The 12,765-nt window shown below is 47.7% G+C and overlaps 1 protein-coding gene across 1 annotated transcript in view; it reads left to right on the top strand.

Annotated features, from left to right (window-relative positions):
- ep300a (EP300 lysine acetyltransferase a) overlaps positions 1 to 12,765 on the top strand; it is a 38,068-nt gene extending 25,303 nt beyond the window's left edge. Inside the window, exons 21-31 of the mRNA XM_079492296.1 lie at positions 940 to 996; positions 2,025 to 2,102; positions 2,267 to 2,334; positions 2,744 to 2,894; positions 3,561 to 3,707; positions 5,040 to 5,153; positions 6,289 to 6,454; positions 6,804 to 6,971; positions 7,198 to 7,359; positions 8,435 to 8,716; positions 8,994 to 12,765. Of these exons, the coding sequence (XP_079348422.1) occupies positions 940 to 996; positions 2,025 to 2,102; positions 2,267 to 2,334; positions 2,744 to 2,894; positions 3,561 to 3,707; positions 5,040 to 5,153; positions 6,289 to 6,454; positions 6,804 to 6,971; positions 7,198 to 7,359; positions 8,435 to 8,716; positions 8,994 to 12,434 (4,834 nt within the window). The 3' untranslated portion in view covers positions 12,435 to 12,765. The remainder of the gene's footprint in view (positions 1 to 939; positions 997 to 2,024; positions 2,103 to 2,266; positions 2,335 to 2,743; positions 2,895 to 3,560; positions 3,708 to 5,039; positions 5,154 to 6,288; positions 6,455 to 6,803; positions 6,972 to 7,197; positions 7,360 to 8,434; positions 8,717 to 8,993) is intronic.

Below are 12,765 nucleotides of genomic sequence, written 5' to 3'. Positions count from 1 at the left end.
TCGTCCTCCTTTCAGAAATATATCCAAAAACCAGACATTTTCGCATTTGAGGGGCGTGACGGAAGGAAGACAGGTTCTCAATCGCACACAATTCACGTGCTCAGTGTGAGTGACAATAAATGGGCTTCAAAATAAAAGCAATGCGGTTTTAGTCCACCCATAAGGTAATTAGAAAGTATGTTTTATTTTATAAAAATTATCAAGTAATCTTTCGCGGGCCGGTCAGTCAGCCGGCCTGCAATGCCCAGGTCTGCTCTAAAGGGTCCCTGAAACTGAGTAGAATACCCCCACCTTGTGGTCACGTGAAGTTTATGGTACTTTGGGTAGTATATAAATTGGCAATGTAATAGCTTTTCTATGACACACCACATATTAGATTGGAGGTAAACTACACACGTTGCTTAACCCACTCAGGGCGGGAACCCCTTTTTGGTGTTTTAAGCATTATGATATAATACTTTTAGCTATTGAAAAATAGCAGATCTACAAGCTCATACGAGCTTGTAGGTCTGCTATTTTTGAAAAAATGTGGTGCATTTGAATATATTCAGAGCGAACGTTTTTAACTCAAATCGTTGCTTCTGGTGGGTCCCTGGAATGTCATATTTTCAGATGGGGGGGCGGCGGTCAATTACAGATCATTTTTGGGGTCCTTGACGTGAAATATTGAGCACCACTGATATAGAAACATTTCAGAAAACTGTCAGGATTTAGAAGACATTTTTTTTATTTCGATGTCAGGCCTAAATGGGTTAAATTCATATTTTGGACTGAAGAACAACAATTATGTAGTGCCCCATCGTCAACATTTGAAATGCTCTGTATATACATCTTTACTATTCATTTTAGTATAAAATGCGTTCATCATAATATATTATTTGAATGTATTTTATTTTAATATATTCTTATAATCTTGCAATATGCTTGATTTCTTTTCAGCTCCATAAACAAAGACCAGTTTGAGAAGAAGAAGAATGACACACTGGACCCTGAACTGTGAGTCCTCATACATGACATCCTGTCAGATCATGTGCTATGTGATGCCAACCAAGGCTATGCAAGCAAACTCCACACCTGCTAATTTTGATTAATTAGCACACCTTCAAAGACAGAATTTGTGTACTACACTATTGTGTAGTGTGTACCCAGGGCTTAAAGTTCTTAAAGTCCTGGGGACGGATTTCCATCTTGAGGACTTCATATGGGCCATTTCATAAATGGCCCATATGAAGTCCTCAAGACTGCAAAAAATAATAATAAGGGGGGTGGGGGGTGTATGTAGCCATGGGTCACGGTGTGAAATCAAAACGCAGCATATACTTCATTCTACTAGTCAAGAGATCTCTCCAAAGTCCAAAATACCAAGCTTCTATCGATCAGCTGCTCAGATTTGAGAGGATTTATTTGTCTCTCACAAAAGTTACCCATACAGGCGTGCCAATGCAAACACTTGGGGGCAGTGTTTCTGTTTCATTTAATCTTTTCTGGACTGTGCTGTCAAAGGCAGTCGCGTCCAAGCCACCTTTAAGTTTCACCACCCAACGCTTCCATATGATTATCGCTCGATTGTACCAGCTGCTACCACACGGGAGTTAAACAATGCAATTCACGCCACGGTGGAAAACCTCCCCTGTTTTCAAGGCAGTCGAGCGATAATCATGGAGGCGTTAGTAGTGAAAGAACAGGCTCGGACGTCAGGTGCTCTGCAACACACTACAGTGCTACCGGGGTGTTTCAATAACAAGCGAGGATGCACGCAAATCAATGACCCATTGTGTGTGAAAACTGCAATCATAAGATGGTTAGAACTTAAGGGAAACATGATTTACCACTCCCAAAACATTGCCCGGATATTAGTGTCATTAATGTATGGAAAAACCAACGTTGGAAAAACATTCCATGTTGATTGGGGGGGTGGGGGGGGGGGGGTCTGAAAATCATTTTCCGTCTTGTTTTTGTTGTTGTTGCAATCTGTTTCAATCTGACATGAATCGATGTGTTAAAGGTGTGTCTGTTCTCCTCAGGCTTGTGGAATGTATGGACTGTGGACGTAGAATGCACCAGATCTGTGTGTTGCACCATGACACTATCTGGCCAGCAGGGTAAGTGAGATCAACATTAAATGGTAGACGGTGTCTTATCAGCTCTTCAGGAGATCCATATCTTTGAGTGGTTTTCAACGTGTTTTTGCTCTGGGATCCTGACCATGAAAGTGTGAGTCAAGTATATGAGATAATAACTGTGTGTGTGTGTGTGTGTTCTGCAGTTTTGTATGTGACGGCTGCTTAAAGAAAACTAACAAGACGCGGAAAGAAAACAAGTATGCGGGTAGACGTAAGTAACTTATGTTTCTTCTGTTGCTGTGCATGATTGAAAGTACAATTACCAATAGTGTTGTTATTGCTTACTATGATGTTGTACAAGTTTTGGTTGAGAGTAATTGTTGTGGCCAGATACAAATTTGATCTAGTATTTCACCATGTTAACCCATTTTGGGCGGGAACCCCTTTTGGTGTTAGCATTATGTTATGCTTTAGCTATTGAAAAATAGCAGATCTACAAGCTCATAGCGCGCCACCGAGTGGCGTGCTACGAGCTTGTAGGTCTGCTATTTTGAAAAACCGTGAAAATATTTATTTCAGAAAAAATGGAGTATTTAGAAGATCTTTTTTTAAATTTCGTGGTCGGGCCTAAATGGGTTGCTCTTCCCCTTCCTCTCTGCCTTCCTGACTTTACCATACAGGGTTGCCACAGACAAAGCTGGGCTGCTTCCTGGAGGGACGGGTGAATGACTACCTGAGGCGGCAGAACCACCCTGAGTCGGGGGACGTGGCCATTCGTGTGGTGCACGTCTCGGACAAGGTGGTGGAGGTCAAACCCGGCATGAAGTCCAGGTACACAAAGCAAGCCAAATCAATAGAAAGTGTCGTTTTTCATTTTCGAAATTGTCCCATCAATAAACAAATGTTTTGTCTTGAACGGTAGTAACACTTAAAATTACACAGTTTACACACCCCGTACGCCCGGGGGTATTTAGGACCATTAAATCAGAGCGCCCAGCGATTTGCAGCAACGGAGCACATCTCAAGGTGCACCAGGCGCCATCTTGGATGTAGCTGAAGTAGCTAGATGTAGCCAAAACACCCCCGAGGCGATCGACAACAACGGGAGGTATGATTAATTCTAACGCGACTAGCGACGGGGCCGCGATGGGCCGTCAAAAACATAATCTTTGGTTAGAATTGGACGGATTGATTTAGATCAAGAGTTATTCACGTTTTAAGATTTTCTGTGTCATCCAGTCAAAAATGGGGGGGAACATTTTGGATGACGTCCCAACCGGAAATGACATTGAATGTTGCCCAACAGGTGCTCCCAGCCTGTGGAGCGATGTGCTCGGTTATGATATCAATAAAGTTCCGTCCTGAGTGTCGAGCATTACTATTTGATACGGAGACCTCCGTTTATGCCGCTCAGGGTGTTAACCAGTTAAAAGATATTTCATAATTTGTTATAATGAATCCCAATGAACTAACATGCTCTTGTTTGCTCATGTCCAGGTTTGTGGACAGTGGCGAGATGTGTGAATCCTTCCCATACAGGACGAAAGCCCTATTTGCGTTTGAGGACATAGACGGGTCGGACGTCTGTTTTTTTGGCATGCATGTTCAGGAGTACGGCTCTGACTGCCCTCCGCCCAACCAGAGGTGAGTCAACGTGTTGCATATGTTTTCTTGACATAGAGACCAAAGAGATTGCATCTAAGATGTGTGTAATGCACTTTTATTTAATTGAATTATTTTGCGTTTTTGCAAAGCTGAGCGAGAGACGGTGCTACAGAAGAGAAAACATTGTTGAGATTTGATCCTAGGCCAGCAGGGATACATTTTTCTCTCGGAAGCAATTGGTCACTTGGTCTTTTTCTGTCCCAGCTGGACAGAAAAAGCCTGCCATTTATAGGTTTGCCTGTTCTTCTACCGTGGCCAAACTGTACCATGCTGCACTGAGATTCATAACAAACTCACCTTTCAGAACTCATCACTGTACGCTGTATGCTGCAGTTGGTCGGTCCTCATTGACATCTCGCAGGCTGCATCATTGGTATATTTTTATTTACAAAGCAATTATCGGTGATCTCCCTTCCTACATTTCTTCCTAATTCAATTTGGTCAAAAAGGGACTAAACCTCAGATCAAATACCTGGCTATGGTGTGTAGTACCCTCATTTTCAACTGAGGTGGGTAAAAGATAACCTGACTCCGCCAGATGGGGCAGCAGAGAGTACACTGGGTTCCCCCCTCCTGCCCCATCTGGCGGAGTCAGGTTAGGTAAAAGATGTCTTGCTTAAGTTGCTTTCTTTGGTCCCTGGTCGTGGAACGACCTGCAGACTAGACTAAAATTGGCCTTGACAGTTCCTTTGAGGCGTTTCAAAAGGATCACCTCTTAGATACACTCCAACATTTGCACATGTTCGGACAGGTATCACTATCCCTCTTTTTTGCGTCTCTTAGGGTTGTACGTCTTTGTAGATTATTTTGTATTTTTTGGTATTCTAGAGGATAAACATGGATGTTACTCTGTCTGTATGTCATGTACTGTGGTAGCACTGATTTGTCATTTTATTTCTGCCTCTTGGCCAGTTCCCATTCGTAAAAGAGATTTCTGTCTCAATGTGTTTTACTGGTTAAATGAAAAATAGAAAATGTCATTCATTGTCATCAATGGGTACAGACGGATGAATGATTGCCTTTAAAAGATTTAAAATTAAATGTTTGATTTCCCTTTCTCCTTTTTGAGGGCCACTAGCCCCTCCTATGCCCAGCTTTGTGTGTCTGTGTGTACCCCATAGCGTTGATTTGATTGGCTGAGCAATGTGTGTATCCCATAGCGATGATTTGATTGGCTGAGCAATGATTAATGATTGTACCCCATAACGATGATTTGATTGGCTGAGCACGGAATGTGATGTATGATAATGTAGGAGGATAATAATGCCCCACACTTCACATAAGTGACATTTTTCCCCCTCCATCTCCTAGACGAGTATACATCTCCTATCTGGACAGTGTGCATTTCTTCCAGCCTCGCCATTTGAGGACAGGAGTGTACCATGAGATCCTCATTGGTTACCTGGAGTATGTCAAGAAGTTAGGGTGAGTATTGGAGGTGTTTATCACCTACTCTTTATTCTTTATTCAGATCCCCATTAGCTTCTACAAAGTGGTCGCTAGTCTTCCTGGAGTCCACAGGAAGACTGTTTAATAGGCCTGTCACGGTGTTAGAATTTCCCCAACGTTTCCACCGTGCTTCTCAACACCGGTAAAACCGAATCCAACCACTAGGTGTCCTAATAGACCTGCCTGGCATTGATCCAGAAAGTTTAGAAACAGAAACTACAACAGCGCTTGCACTTATCTAATTTCCAAAGTAACTGACGTCGAGGCTTTAGGCAGTATAGGCAGGCACGGTCAAAAAATGCAACTAGAAGTTAAACAATCCAGCAGAACTCTTTTCATCATTTTATTTTCCTCACCGAGACCAACAATGCACGTGTTTCAGGCAGCTCACATAGCCTTCATCAGCGTTGATCAAGGAAACAGGAAATCATTACAGGATGAATTGAGAGTGCACCGTTGGTACAGGTTATTGTGAGTAAATAAAGCACTAAAACATTGTGGAAGTGTAAGCTCACCGTACCGTAAGTCCAATGCACTAGTCTGAATGCAGCTAAGACCTGTCACCAAAGCGAAAGTGAAATCTGACACCATGCTGGTGTGTGCCCAGACAGCTCCGCTCTGGCTGCTGCCTGCCTGCAGGCAGCCCCGTTGAAGAGCAGATCACTTCTGTTCTCTTCATCATAATAATAATAATAATACAACCTGTTATCTGACTAAAGTATTGATAACCTGCTTATAAGCACATGGGTGCCACACGAAAATGAACTTAAGTGGTTTTATAGGGTACACGAGAAAATAAATAGTCTAGTATTAAAAATAATAATAAAACGGTGCTATCGGTGTGCAAGTAATGTACTCTGTGGCGCCCACCGGTAACACCGGACACCGTGACATGTCTACTGTTTAATATCCTTTAATATTACAAAATTCTCTAACCAGGGACTACTTTAGACCTGGGAGTGACTAAATATGTGTGGTAGAATAGAGAACACCTGTCCTATGACATCATAGGTTGTTTTTTCTGGTCTAAAAAAATTGTGTGTGTGTGTGTGTGTGTGTGTGTGACACTGTGTGTGTGACACTGTGTGTGTCTCTCTCTTCTCTCCTTCAGCTACACGACGGGTCACATCTGGGCCTGTCCTCCCAGTGAGGGGGATGACTACATCTTCCACTGTCACCCTATGGACCAGAAAATCCCCAAGCCCAAACGACTGCAGGAGTGGTACAAGAAGATGCTGGACAAGGCTGTGGCAGAGAGGATAGTACACGACTTCAAGGTATAGAAGCTGAAGGTGCTGTTGGGGCTGCTTGGAGGGGAGAAATTAAAATGGGCATGCTGGTAGATGCAAAGTCCAAGGTTTGATTCCTGTCTCTCCACTATCATCTAAAATAAAGCACAAACCTCCGCAAACTATATACATTATTATATATCAATGAGTCGGTCGGTGCTAGCTTGCCACCGTTGGTGTGTGAATGTGGGAACTGATGACACTGGCGTTGACTGTTCGCCGCTTCACCTCCCTTTTGATTACTTGGAAAACTGCTATAAAAATGTAATTCATTATAAAAATGCAATTAATTATGTACATAAAGTATTATATGACCATCTCCCATTCTCCCCATCAGGATATCTTCAAGCAGGCCACGGAGGACCGTCTAACGAGTGCCAAGGAACTGCCGTACTTCGAAGGAGACTTCTGGCCCAACGTGTTGGAGGAGAGCATCAAGGAGTTGGAGCAGGAGGAGGAGGAGAGGAAAAGAGAGGAGAACAGCACTTCGAATGAGAGTATTGATGTAAGGCCAGATGAAACTCCATGTAGTGCACTTTAAGAATATAAATGATGTCTTTTATAGCAGTTTGTATAAAATCTCCACTTTACAAAGTTGGACATAAGATAGTAAATAATTGCCTAAATTAATTAGCGTGCAGATTGCTGAAATTGTACCTACCGGTAAGTCTACATTCCGTATTTCACTCACTCGCATCTCATTTCACTGTAATTCCTCCTTCCTTCTGCAGGCCACAAAAGGTGACAGTAAAAATGCAAAGAAGAAGAACAACAAGAAGACGAGTAAAAACAAGAGCAGCCTCAGTCGGGCCAACAAGAAGAAGCCGGGGATGCCTAACGTCTCAAATGACCTCTCCCAGAAACTCTATGCCACCATGGAGAAACACAAGGAGGTACGTTGACGGTCAGGTTCTAGGTCACACTGTTGAAATGTGACTGGATTACTATTGGAACACCTTGAAAGTGGGTCCACACTATCAAATTAACTTGATTACAGTCACTAACTGCTGCTCTACCGTGCCTGCACACCACCGCTTGTTGTTTGCTCGAATCCACCATCGTGCATTACGCTTTGTCGAGCGTCCATACAAACACAATTAATTGGCCCGTGTTCGGGGGAGGGAAGCCGGGCGGGGAGCATGATATTTGTCACTGCACATACTTCTATGGGTGTAGTGCTGCCTGGGGAGGAGTGGACGACAAATGTGTGTGGGGAGGAATTTGTATTATTGGCATAACTACATTTGAAGGAAAGGGGGGGGAGCAAAAGAAAACAATAATATTATAGTCACTGACTTTTCATGTTTAAAACACATTGACTGCTGCTGACGTATACATATGTTTTTGAATAGCCATCTATTGTCTGCTGCTGACATATATATATATACGTTTTATATCGCTTTATATGGATATGAAACGGTTTCGCTAAAAATCTACTTTTAGCCCTAAGCCGGTTGCTAGGCAACGCCTTGCTCTTCTCCGCCCGCACAAAACATGCGTGCGCATCCATAGAGTCCTGTTTACGATCTTCTCGCTGCTTTCTCTGAAACTACGGAGCTGATCATTCATCCGAGGTTCGGATCTGATTTGTGATAAAAATAATTCACGGCATCGCGTTTAAAATATTAACGTTTCTGGCGAAAGATAGACATTGTGTGTTAATGCTAACATTAGTCGTTTCTTCTCTCAGTTTGCGAGATGGGAAAGTGATTGACTAGTAATCTGCCCAAATTCTGCTGGTTTCTTTTTACTAATTCATTTTTCAGTACATCTAAAATAAATTATAAGCAACATTTGGTAGAGACTTTTATCCAAAGTGCCTTACAAATGCATGCGTTTACCAGCGGGATGCAAACCCTTAACCGAGTGTCAGTGTAATGTACTGCCCAGTAAATGGGGAACGAATACCCTGACTTTCTCTTAATCTGTCCTCTGCCCCATGCGTTTCTTGTCTGTGTCGTTCTGCAGGTGTTCTTTGTGATCCGTCTAATCGCAGCCCCCATGGCCAACGCCCTGCCCCCCATCACGGACCCTGACCCGCTGATGGCCTGCGATCTGATGGATGGGCGAGACGCCTTCCTGACGCTAGCCCGGGACAAGCACCTGGAGTTCAGCTCCCTGAGGAGGTCCATGTGGAGCTCCATGTGTATGTTGGTGGAGCTGCACAACCAGAGCCAGGACCGCTTCGTCTACACCTGCAATGAGTGCAAGCACCACGTGGAGACCCGCTTCCACTGCACCGTCTGTGAGGTGAGCACAAAAGAATTCACACACAAGTTTGTCTTGTGTCAAAACGTGTGATAAATAAACTGCAGTTGATAACGACGGGGTAGGTGTACGGGCTGAATGGACTGACTGTGTGAAATACAATGGGAATGAATTAGTTTGTTTCCACACTTGTTGAAATGAAGAGGAAGTGATTCTCCTAATGTTGGGGAGGTGTTGGTGTGATGCTGATATGTACAGGGAAGGAAAGCCCTTGCTCTGCTAACTTCCCCTTTTGTTTCTCTCTCTCTTCCTCCCTCAGGACTATGACCTGTGTATTACCTGCTACAACACTAAGGGCCACGAGCACAAGATGGAGAAGTTGGGCCTTGGTTTAGACGACGAGAGTGGCAACCAGGCAGCCACTGCCACCCAGAGTCCTGGCGACTCTCGCCGCCTCAGCATCCAGCGGTGCATCCAGTCGCTGGTGCACGCCTGCCAGTGCCGCAACGCCAACTGCTCCCTGCCATCCTGCCAGAAGATGAAGCGCGTGGTGCAGCACACCAAAGGCTGCAAGCGGAAAACCAACGGCGGCTGCCCCATCTGCAAGCAGCTCATTGCTCTGTGCTGCTACCATGCCAAGCACTGTCAGGAGAACAAGTGTCCCGTCCCGTTCTGCCTGAACATCAAGCACAAGCTACGCCAGCAGCAGCTGCAGCATCGCCTCCAGCAGGCGCAAATGTTACGGAGGAGGATGGCCAGCATGCAGAGAGTTGGCCAGGCTCCCCCTCCTGGAGGGACTCCGGGAGGGCTACCATCCCCAGGAGGCAGCAACAATGGCGCCACAGGTCCCAGTACGCCCACGTCGGTTGGGACGCAGCCTCCCACCCCTCAGACCCCCACCCAGGGGAGTATGCCTGCCCTGCCCCAAGTACAAGGGGTTGGGATGGGAGGGATGGGAGGGATGGGGACGCCAGGACAACAGCAGCTCCAGCAGCAAGGAGGCAGCATGCCTCCTCAGCACCACCTCCATCAATTTCAGCAGATGGGTGGAGGAGCGGGAGGCGGAGGGGGCATGATGACCTCTCCGCAGCAGCAGATGGTGCCCCATCTCCAGCAGCAACAGCATTCTCCAAATGTCCAGCAGCTCCAGCAACAGCAGCATCCTGGCAGTTTGCCTCCCTATACCCCAAGACCTCCAGGAGCCCAGTTGCACCCGTCTCTGGGGAAATCAGGGATGGGGCCGGCCACTCCACCCCAGCAGCATCCACAACCCAACCCAGGACAGGGGGGCATGCCTGGGCAGGGTCAGCAGCAAGGTCCCCCTCTGGCCGCAGTGGAGACGGCCCTAAAGATCCAGCGCCAGGCAGAGTCCCAGAGGCAAATGGCCCTGGCTCAGGCCCAAGCCCAAATCCTCCAGCGGCAGGGGTCAGCAGGCATGATGCCCTCTCACCCTCACCACCAGAACCCCCAGGCCCAGATGGGCATGCCCCACCCTGGAACAGGAATGGTTGGAGGCCAGGGCATGCCACCCCAGGCACAGGGAGGAGGCAGGACTATGTTAGATCAGCAACAGGGAATGCTGGCAGGGATGCAGCAAGGTGGTCCTCAGTCTCAATTACCACCTCAAGTTCAGCAGCAGCTCCAGCAGGTCCAGCAGGGAGGTGGTGGGCAGCTCCAGCCCTCAAACCAGCAGTGGGGTCCTGGTGGGCCTGGTATGAACCCACAACAGAGACCAATGATGACCCCACAGCAGCAGCAAGCAATCGCTCAGCAACAACAGCAGCAGCAGTTGTCCCAACAACAGAACCCACAAGCAGGCAACCGCAATCTTGTGCAGCTGATGGGAGGCCCAGGTGGGGTGGCAGGAGCAGCTGCTGCGATGGCAGGAGCAGCCGGGTCAGGAAACCTCCCCCAAGCGGCACTACAAGAGCTCCTGCGAACCCTGCGCTCCCCAAGTTCTCCCCTCCAGCAGCAGCAGGTGCTTAACATCCTTCGTTCAAACCCCCTCCTCATGGCTACTTTCATTAAGCAGAGAGCAGCAAGGTACCAGGGGTCTCAGGGAGGTGGTCCTGGAAGTCCTGGAGGACCCGGGGGACCTCCACAAGGAGGGCCCGTAGGTATCCGGTTCCAGGGAGCCACGCCGGGTGGAATGCCTGGTCCGGGTGGGGTTGGAGGGCCTGGACCTAACCAGCTGGCCAACATGGATGGACAGCAGCAGGTTAATCAAAGTGGACAGCCAGCGATGAACATGGCCCAAGGAGGAGCAGGGGGAGGAAACATGCCTACAATGGCTCAGCTTCAGCAGTTACAACAGCAGCAGCAGCAGCAACAACAGCAACAACAGCAACAACAGCAGCAACAACAACAGCGGCCAATGTTCCATGGCAATTTACAGCAGCAACAGCAGATGGCTCTTTTACAGCAGCAGCAGCAACAACAACAACAACAACAACAACAACAGCAGCAACAACAGGGAGCCATGCAGCCAGGACAACAAGGAAACATGGTCAGTATGAATCCACAGTTAAGAGAGCTGTTTATGAGAAGACATCTACAACAACAGCAGCAACAACAACAACAACAGCAGCAGCAGCAGCAACAGATAGGCAACCATGGGCAGTTCCAGTCGTCACAGGGGCTTCAGCAGCAGCAGCAAGCCCAGCAAGGCTTCATGCAGGGTGGGCAGGGGCAACCAGGTATGACCCCATCATCTCAGCCCCAGCCTGGTGGTGGAGGTGTGGGTGTAGGCGGTCCCCAGCAGCAGCCAGGAGGGCCCCAAGGTGGGCCAGGGCAGGCAGGCCAGCAACAAGGCTACCCGGGCACTATGCAGCAACAGGTGCATGCAGCCCTACAGCAAAGGATACAGCATCAGATGCAAATGCAGCAGCAACAACAACAACAACAACAACAACAGCAGCAACAGCAGCAGCAGCAGCAAAATTCAATAGCTGGGCTTCCAGGGCAGGATGGGGGGCCTGGAGGTGGGGCTGGCGGACCTGGTGGCCCACTGCAGCCTGGACAAGGAGTGCCAGGGCAGGGCCAGGTCCAGCAAGGTGGGGTCGGGGGAGGTGGTGGTGGTGGTGGTGGTGGTGGCGGCGGTGGTGCTGGTGGCGGTGGTGGTGGTGGTGGTGGCGGTGGTGGTGGCGGGCCCACGCAACAACAGACCTATCACCAGGCCATGCAACAGAGGCTGCTCCAGCAGCAGCAGCATCTAGGAGGGGGTTCTCCAGCTCATCACAGCAGCCCTATGAGTCCACAGCAACCACAGATGTCCCCTCACCCGCATCTCCAAGGAGGACAAGGGGCACATGGCCCCACAGGGTCACTGAGCAACCAGGTCAGATCCCCGCAGCCATCACCCAGGCCCCAGTCCCAACCACCCCACTCCAGCCCGTCCCCTCGCATGCAGCCCTCGTCCCAACCCCAGCCCTCCCCCCATCGCATATCCCCACAGACCCAAACGGGCTCGCCCCATCCAGGCCACTTGGGCCAGCATCACCCCGGTATGGCTCCACCCCAGGCCCCGCAAGGCCCACAGCAGCAACATTTATCTCAACAGCAGCCACAGGGCAACTCTGCTGGGGCGGACTCGGGTCAGTATGGCACATCGGACCAGAACTCTATCATGTCCCAGCTTAGTGGTATGGCGGGGATGCACGCTGGCCAGGCGGGTCAGACAGACATGGGAGGGAATAACGGAAACAACAACAACCCGGATATGGGATCGAACATTAACCATAATAGTTTAGACCTTATGTAGCCCAAACTTCTTACCATGTCTTTCTCTCTCTCTGTCTCAATGCTCCGACTCACAATGATGATAAACAGTACGTGAAATGAGAGGAGGTGGAGCAGAGATGGGGCAGCAACTAGCTTTGTTTTGTTTTGTTTTTTAGAAGTTTTTATTTTTTAATTTAAATATTTTTCTGATGTACAAATGAAAAGAACTGTGTAAAACTTCCTTCCTATGGGAGATGCAACATTTAAATCTTAGAAGTCAATAAATGAATAAATTAAAACAATGGTAAGTTATTGCTGTTAATATATATATATATATCTATATATTTTTTGCCAATTGTGTACAAAATGGT

This window comes from Electrona antarctica (assembly GCF_951216825.1).
Source record: "Electrona antarctica genome assembly, chromosome: 22".
NCBI lineage: Eukaryota > Metazoa > Chordata > Actinopteri > Myctophiformes > Myctophidae > Electrona > Electrona antarctica.
The sequence above is the reverse complement of the archived record's forward strand: the minus strand, read 5'-3'. Positions and strand labels throughout refer to the sequence as shown.